A 22,413-nucleotide genomic window follows, 5' to 3' on the forward strand; every position below is an offset into this window, starting at 1 on the left:
TGTCCTTATGCCAGTACCACCTTATCTTAATTACTGTAGTTTTATAGTAAGTATTTTCTGTTAATGCCAATTCTACAACTTTATTTTTTTCAAAATTGTTTTGGCTATTTTATATCCTTCATATTTCCATATAAATTTTAGGTTCAGCTTATTAATTTTTATAAAAAATCAGAAGTTTTTTTTGCACCTTCTGCAAAGGTTATGAAAAACCATCAAAGGAGATTGCTTTGAATCTATGAATTATTTGGGGGAGAATTGACATCTTAAAAATACTGATCCTTCTCATCCATTGACATGGTACATCTCCATGTTTTTTAGGTTACAGTGTACACATCTTATATATTTTATTAAAGTACCCATAGATATTTCTTAATTTTGATGCTATTATAAATATGTTAAATTACAGTTTGCTAGTATGTGGAATTACAATTTATTTTTATATATTGATCTTGTATCTTATGACCTTGTTAACTTATTTATTAGTTTTAGTTGCTTACTTTTAGATTCCTTAATTTTTGTAACATCAATCACATCTGCAAAAAAAGTTTTACTTTTTCACCATGCAAACTTTAATTTTCTTTATCTTGTCTATTTGTATTAGCTAGAATCTCAAGTACAATGATGACTAGAAGAGGCAAAAGTGGTCATCTTTGCCTTATTTCTGATCTCAGGGGCAAACATAATGTTAGCTGTGTTCGTTTTGTTCATTTTTTACAGATGTACTTTTCAAGTTAAGTGCCTTCTCTTCCTGGTCAGCTGAGAGTTATTTTTTAATCACAAATTAATGTTAAATTTTGTCTTATGTTTTTCTGCCTGTATTGAAATGATCATGTGTTTTCCTCTCCTGTGTTTCACCTTTGTTTTAGAAAGATATTTTCACTAGATAAACTTTTTAGGTTGACAGTGTTTTTCTTTCAGCACTTATAAAGTACTTGATTTTCTTCCAGCACTTCAGAAATATTTTATTTTCTTCTGCAGAATACAGTTTATGATAAATCGGAAGTACTTTCCAGTAACATGACTTTTTCTCTGGCTACTTTTAAGATTTTCTCTTTATCACTTAGTACTTCCTAATTAAAAATCCATGCCCCAGCAGTGATCAGCTGGCATTCTAAAGAGGAATGCAGAGGCAGCTACCACAAACACTTCTCTAACTTTATTATTGATTGACATTAGAGCCTTTGCTAATTAGTGTAATAAATGTCAGAAATTAGTAACTTGACAGCTTACTGGAAGTTAGAATTATGATCTTGTTGGTTAAATAAGTATTCAAGTTCTGTAGCCTGGCCAAAATATTTTGAAGACACTCTTGAGAGAGACTAGAGCATAAGCATCAAAGGAACCCAAGCACCTTCTGCAAGGGAGAAGGGGTTTGGTGGGTGTGAAATGATGGAGGTGGGAAAGGAAGATCAAAACAGGGGTTGGATAATGCCAAAACCCAAATACTGGGGATTATTTAGAAGACATGGTTCAAGAGAGAAGCTAATCCATGGGTGCAGGCCAGTGTCCAGAGAGGGAGACCGCTGCAAGAGGCCCTGTCTGGATGTTCAGGACCTCTGAGGATACATTATTTGCTGGCTGATTGCCCACTTTCCACAGGGCCAGTTCTATTTCTTTGTTTTTTGCCCTCCTATTACCCACTTACTCCATGCAATGTGACTGCAAGAGTTCTAAAAGCCTACATAATAGACATGTAGATACCTGTGGTGGTGGTGGAGGTGGTGAGAATGAAAAACTCACAAATTTAATTGAGAGTAACTTGAACTGAAATGGGTTCTTGGTTAGGCTAGGACACCACCATTATATCATGATGATCATCATGATCATCATATTTTTATAGTTCTTGTCAAACATATATCTCCTATAGTACTTGTATATGATAGTACTAGGTATTGGAAGCCAAAATAAATGAGTAAGATATGAATGGACGTCGCCTTCAAGCAGCTGACAGAGTTTGGTTGGTAGTAAATATTTGGAACATTTTCTTTCCCCTTAAAGTTCCTGGACTCAGCTAAGACTAGCCAAATGAAATGTCTCTTTACCAAAATGCTCATCTTCAGCCTGTGTTGCTTTTTTGCCCTCGTGTCCGCTTTTCCGGCTTTTGGCCCATATTCCATTGGCTTTGTTGCTCACCACTTCTGTTCCAGCAGGTCCTTGGTCACTACCCCCCTACCCCATAACAGCATGCACCTGGGGGCATCACCTGAGCTTTAAAGGCCCCATTTCCTCAGTTGTATCTGATTCCTTCCCTCTAACTAAATGCAGGATTCTGATTGCATTCCCTCAGCATGTGGGCAGGAAAAGAAATTGGAACTATTTGAGATGTGCCTGATAAATTACAGAAGCAAAGAGTTCTGGAGTTAGAAGCTACCTTAGTTCCAAGTTAAAAACCCAGGCCCAGGAAAGTGTCACATGGTCAATGACACAAATCACTCACAGGCAGAACAGGGAGGAGTTTCACTACTTCAATTCTCTATTTACCGTATCACAAAATATGTAATATATCACATTCTAATAATGCAATTCAGAAATAAGGAAGAGAAGGATAGCGTAGCAGGAACACCACACCTTGCCTCTCAAATTACACCACACAGAGCCTGCATATTACACTAGTTCCAATTTCATTACTCACAAAGCCAGTCTTGAAAATGACCAGGTAAAGTAAATTGTCAGGAAGTTCTGAATAATAAACTCGTTTGATAAAACCAACTCAAGCTGCTTCCACCTTAAAAAATATTTTGGTGGAAATATTATTATATTTGGACATAAATACCCCCTGAAGGACTTGTTAGGAAGAAAATAGATCATTGTTTAGGTCCCTTAGCACAGAGATCTGAAAGTCAAATAAACTTGGTCAGGCTGTTTCTCTTCCTAAAGAGAATAAAAGGCCCCAAATCAATGGGTGGTCACCACAGAAAGAATTCAGCTCTAAGTCAGAGTGACTTGAATATCTGTGTGCTATTTTTATTTCAGAAAACCAAGAAGACGCACCAAAAAATCCCGATTAAAAGGGAAGAAATGTATTTAAAGAGCTTGATGACTTTTTAAAAACAAAAATTCCTGCATAGATTTTGGTTAGGATTGCTTTAAATCTGTAGATTTGGAGATTTTCAAAAACATAGTACATTATTATTATTATTTTTTGAGACAGAGTCTCACTCTGTTGCCCAGGCTGGAGTACAGTAGCACAATCTCAGTTCACTGCAGCCTCTGCCTCCTGGGTTCAAGCAATTCTCCTGTCTCAGCCTCCCAAGTAGCTGGGATTACAGGTGCCCGCCACCACACCCAGCTAATTTTTGTATTTTTTGTAGAGACAGGGCTTCACCATATCGACCAGGCTGGTCTAGAACTCCTGACCTCAGGTAATCCACCCCCCTCAGCCTTCCAAAGTGCTGGGATTGCAGGCATGAGCCACTGTGCGTGGCCAATATGTTATTATTAACTGTAGTCACCATGATGTGCAATAGATCTCTTGAACTTATTTCTCCCTTCTAACTGATTTTTTTTTTTTTTTTTTTGAGACAGAGTCTGGCTTTGTTGCCCAGGCTAGAGTGCAGTGGCATGATCTTGGCTCACAGCAACCTCCACCTCCTGGGCTCAAGCCATCCTCCCAACTCAGCCTCCCAAGTAACTAGGTCTACAGGTGTATACCACCACACCTGGCTAATTTTTTTTGGTATTTTTTGTAGAAATGGGGTTTTGCCATGTTGCCCAGGCTGGCCTCAAACTCCTGAGCTCAGGAGATTCACCTGCCTCAGCCTCTCAAAGTGCTAAGATTACAGGTGTGAGCCACCATGCCTAGCCTCTAGCTGAAATTTTGTACACTTTGAGCAATACCTTCCCAATCTCCTCTCCATTCTACTCTCTACTTCTATGAGTTCATATTTTTTAAAGATTCTACCACATAAGTGAGATTATGTGGTATTTGTCTTTCTGTGCCTGACTTACTTTGCTTATCATAATGTCCACCAGGTTCATCCATGTTGTCACAAATGACAGGATTTCCTTAAGACTGAATAGCATTCCATTTTGTATGTATGCCATGTTTTCTTTATCCACTCATCTGTTGATAGACACTTAGGATGATTCCATATCTTGGACGTTGTAAATAGTGCTACAGTAAACATGGGAGTACAGATAATCTCTTTGACATGCTGACATCATTTCCTTTGGAAATAGCCCTACCAGTAGTATGATTGCTGGATCCTATGTTCTATTTTTCTTTTTCTTTTTTCTTTTTTTTTACTTTTTGAGATAGAGTCTCGCTCTGTCGCCAGGCAGCAGTGCGGTGATGCAATCTTGGCTCACTGCAACCTCTGCCTCCCAGATTCAAGCAATTCTCCTGCCTCAGCCTCCCGAGTAGCTGGGATTACAGGTGCATGCCATCACACCCAGCTAATTTTTGTATTTTTAGTAGATACAGGATTTCACCATGTTGGCCAGGATGGTCTCGATCTCTTGACCTCATGATCTGCCTGCCTCAACCTCCCAAAGTGCTGAGATTACAGGCATGAGCCACCATGCCCAGCCTATGTTTAATTTTTAAAGGAAACTTTATACTGTTTTTTATAACGGCTGTACTGATTTACATAACTACCAACAGTGTACAAGGGGTCACTCTACATCCTCTCCAACACTTGTTACCTTTCGTCTTTTTCGATAATGGTTATTTTAACAGGTGTGAGGTGACGTCTCCTTGTGGTTTTAATTTGCATTGCCCTGATGATTCATATGTTGAGCATTTTTCATATCCCTGTTGGCTTCTCTTGAGAAATATCTATTCAGGTCTTTTGCCCATTTGATTGGGTCGTTTTCTTGCCATTGAGGTGAATTTTTAGATATTTTGGATATTAATCCTTATCAGCTATGTGGTTTGCAAAAATGTTCTTCCATTCCGTAAGTTGTTTCTTCACTCTGTTGATTGTTTCCTTTGCTGTGTGATGTTTTTAATTTAATGTAATTTGTCTATGTTTTGTAATGTAATTAATAATTACATTAATTAATGTAAATTAATTACATTAATTTAATGTAATTTGTCTGTATTTTGTCACTTGTCTATTTTTCCATAAGAAGAGTTGCCAATGCTGTTTACCCTGGCTGCTACATATCCTGATCCCTGAAGACCATTTCTTGAACCATTCTACTCTAAAGTAATCCTCCTTCTATGATCTTTACCAAGTGCTTTGTATTATTAATACATCACTATACTGATTTCCTTTATAGAACATACACAATGAGAAATTATCTTGCTTTATTTGTTTATTTACTCACTGTCTCAGCCCTAATAAGATGGAAGATGCCTGGCATGTCTTAATGCTTTATTCCTAGTCCCTAGCACAATATTACTTTAATGAATAAGTAAGGTTTGAAGCCACTCTGAGCAGATGTGAACATTTGAATTAGCTTAGAGAAATATATTCTTGATTTCCTTAAATTACAAACGAAATGACTTTTGTGATATATATACCTGATGCCCTTACTATAAGGTATCAGGATATATTGGAAAAACTCACAGGATTTTTTATTTTTCCATTGTGTTTTTTCTAGGAGGCAGAAAAACACTCTGAATTTTTACCATGATGACATTAAAGCCAGAGATGTTAAGTGTCATTGTAGTTAGCTCCGTGGCCAGAACCTGAGCTGGCAACTCCTGATATGAGTGCTTCACTATGAAAGACAGACTAGATATGGCAAGTAACTGCACATTCCTTCTCAGTGTGTTTCCCAGTCTTCTCTTTCAAATTAACACTCAATGGGCATCTTGATACACAACTAAACATATGTATTCATGGTCAAAACCAGGCTGATAGAGGATATCTATTCACTCATTTCCTCCTTTGACACCTGTAGAATGTTATCTGAATAAAATGATTTTGCAAAGGGATGGGATAGAATTTAGAAAGCATCACATTACTTCAGAGAGTGACTTTTCTGTAATGGGTCTTAGTTGTTAAGAACAGATGCCTAAATAAGGTGATGCCTAAAGTGATGCCTGGGGCTAGTCAACTGAATTTAATGCTCACTAAGGATTAACTGCTCACAAAACATATTATATTTGTGAAAAATTGAACTTGTCGATCAAAATTGGCTACTTCTAATAACTAGCTTTTATAAAGTCTACTTGTTTTCTCCTTTACATAAACAACTACAAAATGTATTAGTCTATTTTGGAGAATCTCTTAAAATAGAATGAAATTGAAAATTGCTGAAGTGTTGTAGTTATTAATTTTCAGTTAGATATTTCTATGAATTAGTTATTTTATACACTCGTGGTTTAAAATCCAATTTTCATAATATAGTTGCCAGCATCTGTGAATTATTACAATTTGAAAAGGTTTGGAATGCTATAACTTTTTAAAAATGTTCTGCTCTAATATTTATTTCCTTTCTTCTAACTCTGGGCTTAGTTTGTCCTTGTTTTCTTTTTATTATTGTTATACTTTAAGTTCTGAGACACATGTGCAGAATGTGCAGGTTACATAGTTATACACGTGCCATGGTGGTTTGCTGCACTCATCAACCCGTCATCTACATTAGGTATTTCTCCTAATGCTCTCTCTACCCTAGTCCCCCAACCACCGACAGGCCCCGGGGTGTGATGTTCCCTTCCCTGTGGCCATGTGTTCTCGTGGTTCAGCTCCCACTTATGAGAACAGGCAGTGTTTGGTTCCTGTGTTAGTTTGCTGAGAATGATGGTTTCCAGCTTTATCCATGTCCCTGCAAAGGACATGAACTCATCCCTTTTTTACGGCTGCATAGTATTCCATAGTGTATATGTGCCACATTTTCTTTATCCAGTTTGTTGTTGGTGGGCATTTGGGGTGGCTCCAAGCCTTTGCTATTGTGAACAGTGCTGCAATAAACATACTTGTGCATGTGTCCTTATAGTAGAATGATTTATAATCCTGTGGGTATATACCCAGTAATGGGATTGCTTTTCTAACATCTTAAGCTATGACATTTAGGTTATTTTGGATCTTTTTCCTTTTTTGATGTATATTACTATAAACTTCCCTCATAAAACTGGTTTGCTGCACCCCATAAGGTTTGGTATGGTGTTTCCATTTTTGTCTCAAAATATTTTTAATTTGCCTTTTAATGTATCCATTGATCCATTGGTAGTTAAGCATGTTAATTTTCATATATTTTTGAATTTTCTGAAATTTCTTATTGGCTTCTAATTTCATACCATAGGTCAGAAAAGATATTTGATATGATTTCAATCTTCTTAAAGTTAAGTCTTGTTTTGTGGCTTAATAATGACCTATCCTGGAAAATGTTCTGTGTGTGCTTGAGAAGAATATATTCTGCTGTTGGAGGAAATGTTCTGTACATATCTAAGTCCATTTGGTCTAAAGTGTAGTTTAAGTCCAATATTTCCATATTGATTGGATGATCTGTCCATTGTTAAAAGCGGGATATTGAAGTCTCCTACTGTTATTGTATTGCTCTAACTTCAGATCCTTAAAATTTGCTTCATATGGAATACCATAAAAAGTTCTGAGATATTGATTCCTTATTTTATGAATGTGTGAGGCAACTAGGAAGGCTTTACTGCGTTATCTCTTTTAACACTCATGGACAACCTGTAGGTTTTTTTGTTGTTTTTTAATTTTTCATTTTTTTATTTTTTTTTTGAGACAGAGTCTTGCTCTGTTGCCCAGGCTGGAGTGCAGTGGCACAATCTTGGCTCACTGCAAGCTCCGCCTCCCAGGTTCATGCCATTCTCCTGCCTCAGTCTCCCGAATAGCTGGGACTACAGGTGCCCGCCACCACGCCCGGCTAATTTTTTGTATTTTTTAATAGAGACAGGGTTTCATCGTGGTCTCGATCTCCTGACCTCGTGATCCGCCCACCTCGGCCTCCCAACGTGCTGGGATTACAAGCGTGAGCCACTGCACCCGGCCATTATTTATTTTTTGTAACTACAGAGAAAACCTAATAAAAAAGATTGGCCAGGCACAGTGGCTCATGCTTGTAATCTCAGCACTTTGGGAGGCCGAAGCAGGTGGATCACTTGAGAGGTCAGGAGTCCCAGATCAGCCTGGCCAACATGGTGAAACCCCGTCTCTATTAAAAATAAAAAATTAGCTGGGCGTGGTGGTGCATGCCTGTAATCTCAGCTACTTGGAGCTTGAGGCTGGAGAATCGCTTGAACCTGGGAGGTGGAGGTTGCAGTGAGCTGAGATTGCACCACTGCACTCCAGCTGAGTGACAGAGACTCCATCTCGAAAAAAAAAAAAAATTGTCTCATGCCACACAGCTAATAAATGGCAGTGCTTAATTAATCCCCAAGGCTGTTTACCACCAAAGACTATATGACCCCTCAATGCAGCCCCCACTTAACTAATGCAGTTAAGAACTGCCAACACTAGGTGCCATTATAGGGTATTGACTCTCAAAGATTTTTTGACCATGACCCACAGTTATATATTGTGTCACATATACATACATTCCTACATCCACATGATAGAAACAAAAGTCTCACAGTTCTTGTATTGACTGTGAGACAATAAAAGATGACTCTGACATTTTCTAATTTTTAATGCTGGCTGTAACTCACTAAATTGTTATAATGACCCATTGGTATTATACCTGTATTTGATAAGCCCTGTTCTACTCAAACAAATTTACAAGAAAAAAACAGCCCCATCAAAAAGTGTGCGAAGGATATGAACAGACACTTCTCAAAAGAAGACATTTATGCAGCCAACAGACATATGAAAAAATGCTCATCATCACTGGCCATCAGAGAAATGCAAATCAAAACCACAATGAGATACCATCTCACACCAGTTAGAATGGCCATCATTAAAATGTCAGGGAACAACAGGTGCTGGAGAGGATGTGGAGCAATAGGAACACTTTTACACTGTTGGTGGGACTGTAAACTAGTTCAACCATTGTGGAAGTCAGTGTGGCGATTCCTCAGGGGTCTTGAACTAGAAATACCATTTGACCCAGCCATCCCATTACTGGGTATATACCCAAAGGATTATAAAGCATGCTGCTGTGAAGACACATGTACATGTATGTTTATTGTGGCACTATTCACAATAGCAAAGACTTGGAACCAAGCCAAATGTCCATCAATGATAGACTGGATTAAGAAAATGTGGCACATATACACCATGGAATACTATGCAGCCATAAAAAATGAGTTCATGTCCTTTGTAGGGACATGGATGAAGCTGGAAACCATCATTCTCAGCAAACTATCACAAGGACAAAAAACCAAACGCTGCATGTTCTTTCTCATAGGTGAGAATTGAACAATAAGAACACACGGACACAGGAAGGGGAACATTACACACCAGGGCCTGTTGTGGGGTGGGGGGAGGGGGGAGGGATAGCATTAGGAGATATACCTAATGTTAAATGACGAGTTATAGTGGGTGCAGCACACCAACATGTCACATGTATACATATGTAACTAACCTGCACATTGTGCACATGTACCTTAAAACTTAGAGTATAATAAAATAAAAATAAAGCAACTTTTAAAATCCTCTTAAAAAAAAAGCCCTGTTCTAAATGTCCTCTTTAGACATCTTACAGTCTGCCATCAATTACAAAAAGTGCATTTGTTGAATGTTACTGACAGTCACGTGGATCAATTACCACAAGTCATCTTAATAAGATATTCCAAATTTGGTTTTGTTTTCTCACTTCTAGTTCTTGAGTACACTAATGGGATCTTTATCTTCAGAAAAGCTACTAATATAAAACACAATGCCTTATCACTAACAAATCAAATTACATATAATCTAAGCAGGTGTATGTGAGCAGGAAAAAACACATTAGAGCCACCTGAATCTAGATATGATCTATGATTTTGAGGGCATTCAGTTTTGTTCTCAAGATTAGTGACATAATCTTTACTATATATTGTTATTTTTAAGGTATGTGCAGTTTTGTAACAGCAATACAATGCAGGTATGTATACTTCATTGTAAATAACCATTCTGGCCAAAAAAAAGGCTTTCAATGACTTTAGACAAGTAAATGATTCTTGGTACAAAATCATACTTTTTTGGTATTTATGAAAAAAAAAGGAAGGTGTTTTAGCTCAGAGCACCCAATCCCTGGTGCTCCATTCAAGTATTTAAGATGTTTCTAATAGGATTGAGTCTTGTTGTGAACAGCTAGTGAAATACTGACATGGGAGGGCAAGTTTTATGAGCATTACTAAATTGAACACAAATTATCTGTTGCAGAGACAACAAAGAGCTATAGATAAAAAGTACAGCAAAATTATTTCACTAAATTAATATTTTATTCAGTGTCAAAGCATCTTAACTGAGTCGTATAAGTAATTTTGTCTGTAATTTTAGAAGTAACACTTGTAGAAAATATCAATTTTATTATCAGTTGTGCTACTAGAAATAATATTGAAGGAGTTAATTCTGAATTTATTCATTTATGCAGTTATTTATATCCACTTAGGTACAAAACTTTTGTAAGAAAGATAACACTTTTATTGCATTATAATTTCATATTTTACAGGAGTCATAATGCAAACTTATAAGCATAAATATATACATGATGCTACCAAATGGCAATGTAACCACTAAGAGATTTAAAAACATAAAACTAGAATTTAACAAGCAAAATACTTAATATGGCTTTTAATGGAAAATAACTGTTTAGAAATGATTTATTGCCCCATTCTAGTCATTCCCCATCAAAATTATGATCTCCATTTAAAATGGTACATGTTATCTAAGCCAAAGTTATCCACATTTTGTAGCATGTATGCAGTATGACTTGTGGACTTCCTTAAATATACATACATATATACATACATACAGATATACAGTACACAGTTCTGTTTTAATACCCCTGAACATCTTGATTAAAACTATTACAATTTTTCTATTATAAAACTACTTGAAAAGTTGGCATAACTTCCTGGTATTGAAGTTCAATCCTACAGAATTAAAAAAAAAAGCAACAAAATGTTGGTTATAAATACATTCTTTACAAAAAAAATTGAATAGTGGTCCCGCACTCATAATTTATATTACAGTGAAAACATTTTATCAATTTAAAGGTATTTATATCTTGTTGTCCTTGGTTTCTGTGTGAAATAGAGGAAGTTAATATTGTAGGCAGGCCTATTTGTTAGGTTTTTCTAGGTGTTCATTTTTGTGTAAGTTCCAATTCTCTTCTTTTGAGTTGTTGTTGATTTCTATTTGCCTTGTATTACTGCTGCTGCTGCTTCTTTTGGTGTTCTGGGAACACTGGGTGACTTTACTTCTAGGAACAGGAAGAAAAGATTTAACTCTTGAAACACCCAACTCAGTCTTTGATTTACTGTTGCTGCATTCAGTAGTTTGATGGCTGCTGAGAGGACTAACCTCCTGTAAGAGACAAGAAACCACACAAGTTTATCACATTTGCCATTGTTACCAACTTCTGTTATGAGCCCTACCCCTGCCTCCTCTTTGAGCAAATGCAAAGGAGTTTCTCTCTCCAACTACAGGTTCTTGTGAAAAATCAAAAGAAAATGGAGAGGAGAAGCTGAGTAATTAATTTCCTATAGACTTACTGCATGATTTTCATTAGTCCCTGTCTGGTGTCACAAAATTCCTAAGTACAGGAGTCAGTGAATCAAGTGCTAAGGTGTCGATCTCCTTACCAACAGAAACTTCACAAAATTACAGGCATGAGGAAATCACCAAATTGGAATCGTCCAATTTGTGGGTAGCTCTACAAACTACGTCACCTTGGGTAAGTCACCTAACTCTTCTGCTTTCTACTTTCAAGTCTTAAAAGTGAACTATTACTCAATAATCAAGGGGCATGATGTAGGAGAAAACATAAGAGAAACATTCCTTCCCTAGCAGAGCCTACATTCATCTATGATTAGGTCGCTCAAGATCTTCCATACTTGGAAAGCTGCGTGTTATCAATTCTCTAGTGTTTGTTTCAGAACTCCTATGATTACCTGGTCAATGATCTGAAAGCTGGATAGGTAAGATGATTTGCCCACAGTGAACGGAGTGGTGAAGCTGGGACAAGACCTCAGGTCTCCCAACTTTCACCCGAGGTGTTTTCCCTACATTGCATTAAATTCTGCAAACTAACAAACATGACATGACTCCTACTAAGTGAGCTACTCTGAATGCCTCTGAAGGAGTTGACCTTGATAACTTCTCCTCTTCAAAAGTAATAATGCAGCCAACAGCAATATAACCATTAAAAGATTTAAAACAAAACTAAAATTTAACAGGGAAAATCTGGCTTCACCTGGCAGTTGCATTCTCCTGGGTATCTCACATGACATTGGAATCACCGGGGGGAACTTTAACAGTCATTGGCTGGGCCCTATTACCAGAGATTCATATTTAATAGTTCTGGGGTATGGCCTGGACATTAGGATTTTAAAAAATCTTGCGGCCAAAGTTAAGAACCCCTAGCTTAACTTCTCAATATCCTTTTTCTCCATTGAGCAATTAAATCAGGGGTCCCCAACCCACAGGCTGTGGACCAGTCCATGGCCTGTTAAAAACTGGGCAGCACAGCAGGAGGTGAGCGGGGGCAAGCCAGCATTACCACCTGAGCTCTGCCTCCTGTCAGATCAGCAGCATTAGATTCTCATAGTAGTACAAACCCTCTTGTGAATTGTGCAAGTGAGGGGTCTGGGTTGCCCAGTCCTTGCAAGAATCTAATGCCTGACAATCTGAGGTGGAACAGTTTCATCTGGAAACCATACCTTCTACCCACGTCCGTGGAAAAATTGTCTTCCACGAAACCAGTTTCCGGTGCCAAAACTGCTGGGGACTGCTGTCCTAAATGGTAGCATTTTTCTTAGCCCTCTATAAGTCACACGTTGATAATCTTTCCCTTCAGAGTATTTCCCAAAGTTCTTTCTTTAGCCCTCATTTGTCTCCTGCATTTCCACCCCACTAATTCACCTATATGTCCAGCCACACTTCAAATTCTTTCTAAAACTGTATTTATTGCATTTCCTCAATACTACTCATTTCTACAGCCTTTCCACGTGGCTCATTACTGGTTAATGCTGCTCTCCCAGTGAATTTAGCAGGAAATCCTCAGTTACCTTTAGCAGCTGCCTTTCTCTCTCCTCACCAACCTAATCCAATGTTACCCACAAAATGGGCAGAGAATTATGGCTTTGCTGGTGCAAATAGGAAGGTAAAGGATAAGTCCTCACTAACTGCATAGAACAGGTCCCAAACTTTAAAGCATGTCACTAAAGTTCTTTTAAAGTTTGGCTCCAATCCCCTTTAAACCCTATTTTTCCTTTACTTTCCTGTTAAAGTCCTAATTCTTTAATGTCCATTAAACTACCCCTAAATCACCAAAGTGAAATCTCTTGGTGTCAAGATTTTCAGACTCAGCTAATCTTAAGTAGAACAGCAATGTAACTCTAATATATACTTGGCTAGAGGTTTGGGAAAATATAAAAACACTGAAACAACAAATATGTAATGGAGAATAAAGAGGGGACAAATCTGGGGTCCAGGCCACCTGCATTTACAGGGAAAGGAAAGAGAAGTCTAGACTGCAAGAAGCTAGCTTAGAAAGGCAAGAGCTTCCTGACAAAACAACAGATGGGCTTGGTTTTAACTACGTCCAAGGAAGCCTGGAAAAAGGCTGAGCTACATCTGGTGAGGGGACACATCCTAGTCCATCCTCGTCACCTCATGTGTAGTTGATGGTATGTTAAGGGCGAATCTGCTTAGTATGTTCTGCTTTTGTTTTGTTAAAGATGCTTATGCTGTCAAGTTACCAGGAAGAAAATGAGAAGTTACAATTGCTTGCCATGAGTTGGATGGTGATAGAGTCACAACTGTAAAAACAGTGCAGGTACCATGATCCAATCTCATTTTTCCTAACAAGAAATTACTGTTAAGACTGCAAAATGGGACTTAGTCATGGGCCTACTAAGGCCAATTACAACTTGTAATTTGGTCTAAAACACCAGCAAATTCAACACATACATAGTATTCAGAAAACATGAAATATGGCATTATAATAAGGATAACAGCTAGTTGCTATACAGAATCCGGTGGTGAGGAGAGTTGTTTAATTTTGCTATTGTCAAACCCACAGAATTAATGCCATGGCCCAGAGGAAGGAAAGGAGACATACACTGTGTTCTAGTTTGTTTCTGTACCTGCAACATGATGGAGAGGGGAGTGTACCTTCATGGTCTGAGGCAGGAAATGTCCACATGAAATAAAGTACTGAGAAGTACCCAGAACAACTAAAAAAATGTAGTTTGGTCAGTCCCTGGAAGTGTGAGGCTAGAATGGAAGGGGGTAGGATAAGAACATGGAGAATCACTTGGGCTTAGTGTGAGCCACAGCAATTCAAAGCCAGGAGTGCAAGAATAGAGCAAGTGACCGATGCACAGCGTCCTGCCTGAAAAGTGCTCCTGACACTCTGGAAGTCAAGCCTGGGGGCAGCGGAGTTTAGGAGCAGGAGAGTTACAGGTGTTTAATGCTTCTTGGGCTAAAACCCCCAAATTCTCTGTATTAAATGTATAACGTTTACTATCCATGTTGCTGTGCATGTTAAACTAATTCGTTTAGAAAGGCACTGACCTAAAGTAAGTTTTATTTAGCCTTAAAGAATTGGTAAATCAGAGCAATTCATCCAATACACAGCATCTACTAGAAGCTAAGAAGATACTGTAATTCCTCTAGATGGGAAAGTTGGGGGCAGGAGGAAAAGAACATGTAGGGAAGGTGGCACTGGGGGTGAGTCTTTAAAGAGGCACAGGACTGTGACAGGTGAAGAGAGAAGGTTCTACGGGGAAGGAGTACACAGGGGAGTAGTAAATTACATGTCAAAAAGGAACATGTAAAAAGCTACATGAAGGCATCTCAATCCCTCTAAAGATATATTGGGAAAGAAAGAAATGGGTGGAAAATGAAGATGACAGATCAGGGCTATGTTTTGGAGCAGTGGGTCTCAACCTTGGCTGCATGTAAGAACCACCAGGGAAGCTTTATAAAACCCATTGTCCAGGCCCTGAGGATGGAAAAAAAAAAAAAAAACAACCTCAAGTGGATTTCATCATGCAACCAGATGTGAACTTGTCCTTTCAGAGGATTAGTTTGGATTTACATAAAAGGAAAACATTTATTAGCATTTGTTCTTCCTGTTGATTTAAATATGTATATTTGTTTTTAATTTAGAAGGCCAGCTAAATGCCACTTGATTAGTAAACCCAATTATGCTCCCTTACTGTTAGAGCAGTGAGGAGCTATATTGTTGCAAATAATAAAGATAACTTATTCATTTTTGTTTTCCAACAGATAATGATGGTTGCAGGGCCCCTCTCCAATGGAGGCATTGCCAGCCTTCTGGCCATGAAGGAGAAAGTGATTTCAACTAACCCAGGGAGCTCTTACCTCTAAATGGAGATACTTCCTGATAACAGAAGAAACTGGGCAACTAACCCAGAAATACCAGCTGCGTAGGAGAAGAGAAAAGGCATCAGCCAGTCAAGGTTTCAGAAGGCTGCCAACAGTAAGTACCACTTTGCCCTCTGCTGGCAGTTTCTGAGGAAAACATCTTCTAGCTCTTGGGGAAGCGTCTTCAGCCGGCAAAGGGAGAGAAGACTAGGAGGCAGGGGTCCTAATCCCCACATCAAATTGCACATTTAAAGAGCCCAGATGGTATAAAAGGACTCGTTTTAAAAAATATCTTTTAAACAAAGCTGCCCAGAACTTTGACTTTCAGTACTACTTTTATTTGTGGACAGTACTTTATTGTAGCAACTCAATACGGTCACTTGACAGAGAAGTAGGGGTATGACAATGTTTCTTCATTAGACATTTAAGGAGCAGCCATTCTCTATTTTTACACAAGAAAGTGATTTGGCCTTATGGGGAAGGTAGCTCACTGTTCCTCTTGCTAAGATCCTCCTGGCCCTTTCCACTGTCCATGTTCCACAAGGAATCCTAAATTCTTGGGTCCTAGAGACTGGTGTCCAGTCAAGCACAGCTCAGGGCAAGCCATGAATATAGGGGGAGTGAGTTGAGGCTTTAAAGATGGCAAAGGGATGGGCCCTAGACTGTTTTCCAACCAGAACGCTCAGTGCTGACTCCAGGTCACCTCCTTACATCATCCTCCAAATTTTGCTGGGCTTCTAAATTGTTCCCAATTGAACAAAAAAAGGCAGACATTATGATAGAGTGAGCTTGAAAGCCATGCTTTTCTTCACAGGACATCATGTTAAATATTTTGTATTAGAGCCCCCAGCCGTGTAAATTCCCACTCCCATACCTGCTCTCCCAATGCATGCAGCTCACATAGTTCCACATCTAATAGCCAGGATCTAAACCTAACGAAGCAGTGAGGGAGCAGGGCTGTGGGGCCCAGTGCTGCTAGGTGATGAGATAAGGCTTAATAACTTAATAGTCTCACTATGCTTACTTTATAATCCTGCTCTCTGCGCCCCACCCTCCCACCCACACACAGGTCTTTGTAAGCCACCTTGGGAGTAGATGAGAACAAGATGTGAATGGCAATCAATCAACATGGTTTGGTGAACAAACCATATATTACAAAGTGCTTCTGTGAAGTCTGCATCCTCACAACATGGGTGAGACATTTCTTATTGTTTCTGCTCACCCAGGAATACCATGCTGTGCCTGCTCTTGCCATTTATTAACCAACTGATAATGGTGCAGTGCTGTAGTCATGGAAGACATTTCAAAAGGTTAAGGAAGTCTACTGGAATCCTGGTTCTTCTAGTTGCCATTCAGACTTGTTTTTAAAGTCTCATTGAAATGTATGTTATGGAAAGTCAGGATGAAATAAAATTGAGATTTTTTTGCAATGTATAAGACCTTTATGTTATCACTCAGTGCTTTGCTATAATTAATTTTCTAAAATGCAGGAAATCTTAGGAACAACCAAGATGACCGTATCCCCCCTCATCCACAATTTTGTTTTCTGTGGTTTCAGTTACCTGTGATCTGGAAATATACAATTCATAAATTTGCAGGCCATTCTAAGTAGCATGATGAAATCTTGCACCATCCTACTCTGTTCTGCCCAGGATGTGAATCAACTTGTCCATTCTGTCTAGATTACCCACCCACTGGCCACTTAGTAACCCTCTAGGTTATCGGATTGAAGCAATATAGTGTATATAAACTTTGGTACTATCTTAGATTTCAGGCATCACCTGAGGATAAGGCAGAACTACTGTATTTCTAGTTTTGTCATATACAAATGAAAAAAAAATGGAGATCTCAACAGACACCCAAAATTTTGGAATCAAATAGAAGGGAAAAAAGTAATGCTTTTCTATGTCATTTTTTTCCCCAAAATATTCTATAAGCACTCTATTTCTCAGTTCTTAGCTTTGGTTTAAAAAAATAACTCTGTGATTCACACTGAAAGATGATTTGTGAAGTCAATTCCATAGCAATCATCCTTTGTTCACTTTGGCGAGAAAGGGACACTTACCTTTTGTGACACTGGCATTCTCAGATTATTAATAGTTGCTGAAAGTACACGGTTGTTTCCAGAACTATCAAACATCCTTATATCATCCCTGGAATCAGCAATCTGGAAAATACAGAATTTGCCCAGTCATGTCTCCACAGTCACATTGTACATACTCAAGGCACAGCTAAATGGTGGAGAAATCACAGCAGAAGTGTCACTCTTCCTTCCCTGCCCCCCAAGTCCTGAACTGTTCACATGAAAGACTTCAAGTCTTTATGTAAAACTGACAGCAAATGCATGAGAAACATCCTCTAAGGAAAAAGAATCCATTTAAAAAGTCAAAAGAAGACCAGAAGAACTCTCTAGGGAAAAAAAGTCACTTTGCAAGTAAAGAAAGGATATAACATTTGCAAGATTTTAATCATCACCTTACTTTTCCAGTGGATATATATTTTGTTTCCAACAAAGTTAAATAAGAGTGAATTCTACTTTGTCGTAGATATTATGACGACTCAAATAACAGAGTTTAGAGTCTCAGGAAGCTGAAAGTTATAACCACTCAAAAGGCATCTATCAAGGCAGCTCGGTGAAACCTGCTGCAGATACCAGAGTGCCAAAACAGGTTGAACTTGATGCTGTCCGTGTTTTCTTTGAGATTTCAGGTCACTGGTTTCCATATTTGGTCTCAAATTTCACAGCTTAAAGATTATGATGATATACATTATATAAGCTAATTCTTTTTCTCATTTGCAAAGTTGCCGCTTGGTCTATAACGTAAGTTGGCTGTGATGCTTGTTATAATTTTATTACTGATAGATGACTGATATGCCAAAGTTAGAAATGTGGAAAGGAAAAAGATCTGAGGAAACTCAAATTTAGGCTCATATAAAAAGCTGCCCAGGCTGGGTGCAGTGGCTCACGCTTGTAATCCCATCATTTTGGGAGACTGAGGCGGGCAGATCACCTGAGGTCAGGAGTTCAAGACCAGCCTGGCCAACATGGTGAAACCCCATCTCTACTAAAAAATCTAAAAATTAGCCAGGCATGGTAGATGGCACCTGTAATCCCAGCTACTCGGAAGGCTGAGGCAGGGAGAACTGCTTGAACCCGGGAAGCGGAGCTTGCAGTGAGCCAAGATCCTGCCACTGAACTCCAGCCTGGGTGACAAGAGCAAAACTCCGTCTCCAAAAAAAGAAGAAAAAAACTGCCCAAATGAATTGATGTGACTTATACTAATGCAATTAACATACAATTTTAACTTCAGGTCTCAGAGGAGTTTGGAAAAGCAGGCTTCACAAAGTAACGCTCCTTTATTGTATAAATGATATTTCAGAAGAAACGGCCTTTCTAAGCAAGGTGAGGGATGGTTTGATTTGGAGCATTAACCATGTTATTCAATAAGGAATTTCTTTTAGGGAATTGTCCCCCAAAAGTCTCCCAGCTGTTGAGTAGAGCCATTCAATGCTCCCCATTTGTACTGCTCACCTTGCTGATATCAGACTCAGACTTGCTGGAGCACATGCTCTGAAGTTCCTTGACAAGATCTGCTTCGTCATCTGAACCCAGAGAGAGTCTCTGATCCAAATTCAACGTCAGTGATAGATCATTCTCTAAAGACCTAACACAAAGTTCAGAAAAACGTTTTTCAAAGTGAGAACAATTCCCAATTTGGAAATCTAGACACTGTAACTTTTTTGGGATTTGGTGTGGGGTAGGGAAAATGTTTTTAATATCGTTTAAAGTATTTCATAAATGTCATTTAATGCAAGAAATTTCCACAGGATTTTGATAACTCCTACTCAAAATTCTTGAGAGGATAAAATTTTGTTTCACAAAGAACTTCACTTTGATGTACAATATTCCAGGCTCCCTACTACTCTTGCCTTTTCTTCTGTCTCCCAGGCCAGATAGGATGCTAAACACTGTAGCATAGGGGACACTGTGATAAAATAAACACTGTAGCATAGGGGACACTGTGATAAAATGGGGCAAACACGAATTTCAAACTTGGCTCTATTGCTAGCTAGCAATATGACCACACACCAGGTTTTCTTAACACCTCAGTTCCTGGGTTCCCTTTTCTGTAAATAACCCTTATGTGTACATCCTAGGGTTGCTGGAAAAATGATACAGGCTGTTGCAGGTCATGGATCTAGCTGTGGTCCTGGCAGAAAATAGCGTGCCATGCAGTTTCCTTCATCTCCCTTCTCTCTCGTCACCCTCCTCTCTTCTGTAATGCTACAAACCAGCGGACATGATCCTAAATGTTACCTGCCAAGTTACAGGGCACACAATTTACTGGGCTACCATGGGGACTTATTTACAAACTGCCTAAACATTTCTATTCTATAATTGTCCAAATCATCCTTTATATCTCGATATTTGTAAGCTGAAATAGTCTATTTCTTAGGAACAATATAAGAAATTCTCACTGTAAATTTATAGCAGTTAAAAATCATGCCTGTAATCCCAGCACTTTGGGAGGCCTAGGCAGATGTACCACAAGGTCAGGAGTTCGTGACCAGCCAGGCCAAGATGGTGAAACCCCGTCTCTACTAAAAATACAAAAATTAGCCAGGCACGGTGGCAGGCACCTGTAATCCCAGCCACACAAGAGGCTGAGGCAGGAGAATCGCTTGAACCTGGAGGCAGAGGTTGCAGTGAACCGAGATCACGCCACTGCACTCTAGCCTGGGCAAGACAGCAAGACTCTGTCTCCAAAAAAAAAAGTCACACTGTTTCTGTAAATCTGTGGAAAAGTCATCTAATGACTGTCTAAAAGTTCACAAATGCATAAACAGAATTTGATCAAATGAAACCTATATTTCTAACCTTATTCAACAAATTACAAGCAAAATAGCCTTTATATTACATTATATTAATCTTAAGGAACAGTTTAGAGGTTATCCAAAGACACCATTAGATTTCAGTTTAATATCAGCATTTGAATGACATATATCACTTTTTTTAAAACCATATTAACATAATATTCAAATAATTGAGAACATGGAACATTTAAAATAGTAATTGAAGTTACTTGATTTATCTTTGTTTGCTATGAGTTAAATTTGAAAGGGGAACTTACTTTTGTTTTGACAGAGAAGCATTCCTGTTACAATTCAGCTGTGATATAGTCTTATTTTTCATACCTGTTAAAAAGAACCATTTTCAATAGATCATTATCCCTGTGCCTCTTGAATTCTGTATTTAAAAGAAACAGACTGTGGACTTTGCAGTACTTTCATGCTGTTCTTGGATTAGTATCCAGGATTTGAGGAGATTTTCCCCAGGACAGAGGCTCTGGGCATAGCCTCCTGTAGAGGCATTGTGGGAAAGTCAAGGAATAGACAACTCCCTCGAGTACATTTTGATGGAACTCGGTACAACTAACACTACCTGAAGCTCAAGTCAAGAATCCTGAATTTCGCTTTTACGGATGGCCGTTCTTCTCTTTAGTCAAGTCCCTAGTTCCTTAGGCCCTTGTTCTCAAAGGACCAAAAGAAGATTTTACTATCTGCCTTTTGATGATGGTAATCACCCTTTCTCTACCTTTGTGTGCATTCTAACACTACTATGTAATCAAGTATAGTTTTTGATATGTGGCATTAGCCATGCACTTGTAGAAATTTAACTTTTAACAGCTTTTGCATTATACAGAAAAGAAAATATGAACAGGGTACAAAAAGTCATAGAATTTTAAAAATGCTGAAAATCATATAAATGTTTTTTAAACTGCAGATTATGACATAGTTAAAAAAAAGAAGAGAAAATAGCCTGTATTGCTTGCTGGAGGTATACTGATGCATATCAGTTATATATACACACAAATGCAGAGGCTTGTGTGTACAGCGATCATGGTGTAAAATGTATTTCTCAGTATGCGTTATGGTTAAAGTTTGAGAAACACTCTTATAAACCATTTTAGACTCAATGTTATGAATGCATTAAAAGTTATTTTTGAGTGAATTCTAAAAATATTAATGTTGTCAACACAAATTTTCTCTAAAGAATGTTTTTGAAAAGTAAATACATCCTCATTAAAAGCAGATCAAAGAAAATCACTGTCGAGTTTCTTTAGTCATACTTCTGTCATTATTGTCCAAAGCACTGACTAGTGGCTTCTACTAATTACTACATAGCGCACAGCCTTGGGATCTGCCCTAAAAGCCTGGCATCTGACATCATTGGCCTTTCTGTTTTAGGTCAGGAAAGAAATGGGCTGTCTCTTTATCAAATTTGATGAGCTTCCATAGTGATCTGCATGCAAAGGGATTCCTGTGTTTTTTTTTTTTTTCTTTTTAACAAAAACCAAAGTCACCCCAACCATTGTAATAATCATATATACAGCGTAATTATTGGAAAAATTTACCATTATAAAAATAACGAGAACCATGCTAGTCATGGTTTCTAACCCAACTACTGACTCATGAATTATATACTTTGTAAAGTTAACTTTTAGAAATTTCCTTGTTGAAGTCAGTGTAAATTCTTGTAGCATAGTTTTATTCTGTCCAAGAAGTTCATGCTTCAAAGAATATAACATTTCATATCAAATAGTTCTAAAACTAAAATTATTAAAATTACAAATAATTTCGTCTGTTCATCTTTTTTTACATTTAGCATAATATAGTTTTCTGGTCCAGACTCTTCCATGATACTGCTTTAAATTCATATTCATTTTGTTGATTCTGTTTGTCTACTCTAAAGCATATACCAACAATTAAGTTAGCTCAAAAAGTTGGTCTTAAACTTTATAGAGATTCTAATAAACTTAGAAATGACACAGTGAAGAGCCTCAACTGGTGTCCAGTTATCTGAGTATCCATAGATCATTGCATGTCTACAAGATTAGGGTGTCATGGACTACAGAAAATAGCACTAGGCTTGCAAGAAACAATTACAAACCCGCATATTTCCAGGAGAGGTGATTTGGAGCAGGTGCCCAAGGGTTTCTGAACCTCAGTTTTGTTCTCT

The 22,413-nt window shown here is 38.2% G+C and overlaps 1 protein-coding gene across 4 annotated transcripts in view; it reads right to left on the reverse strand.

Annotated features, from left to right (window-relative positions):
• Positions 1-10,256: 10,256 nt before the first annotated feature.
• CTTNBP2 (cortactin binding protein 2) overlaps positions 10,257-22,413 on the reverse strand; it is a 164,494-nt gene continuing 152,337 nt past the window's right edge. For 3 of the 4 annotated variants that reach the window (XM_030825556.1, XM_030825553.1, XM_003261241.3), the window contains 4 exons: positions 20,525-20,588; positions 18,925-19,057; positions 17,458-17,559; positions 10,257-11,363 (listed from right to left, as the gene is read on the reverse strand). In XM_030825556.1, coding sequence (XP_030681416.1) covers positions 11,118-11,363; positions 17,458-17,559; positions 18,925-19,057; positions 20,525-20,588 — 545 coding nt within the window. In that variant the 3' untranslated portion in view covers positions 10,257-11,117. The remainder of the gene's footprint in view (positions 11,364-17,457; positions 17,560-18,924; positions 19,058-20,524; positions 20,589-22,413) is intronic. The other variant, XM_030825554.1, reaches the window with a different exon arrangement.

The sequence above is a fragment of the Nomascus leucogenys genome, chromosome 13 (assembly GCF_006542625.1).
Source record: "Nomascus leucogenys isolate Asia chromosome 13, Asia_NLE_v1, whole genome shotgun sequence".
Lineage (NCBI taxonomy): Eukaryota > Metazoa > Chordata > Mammalia > Primates > Hylobatidae > Nomascus > Nomascus leucogenys.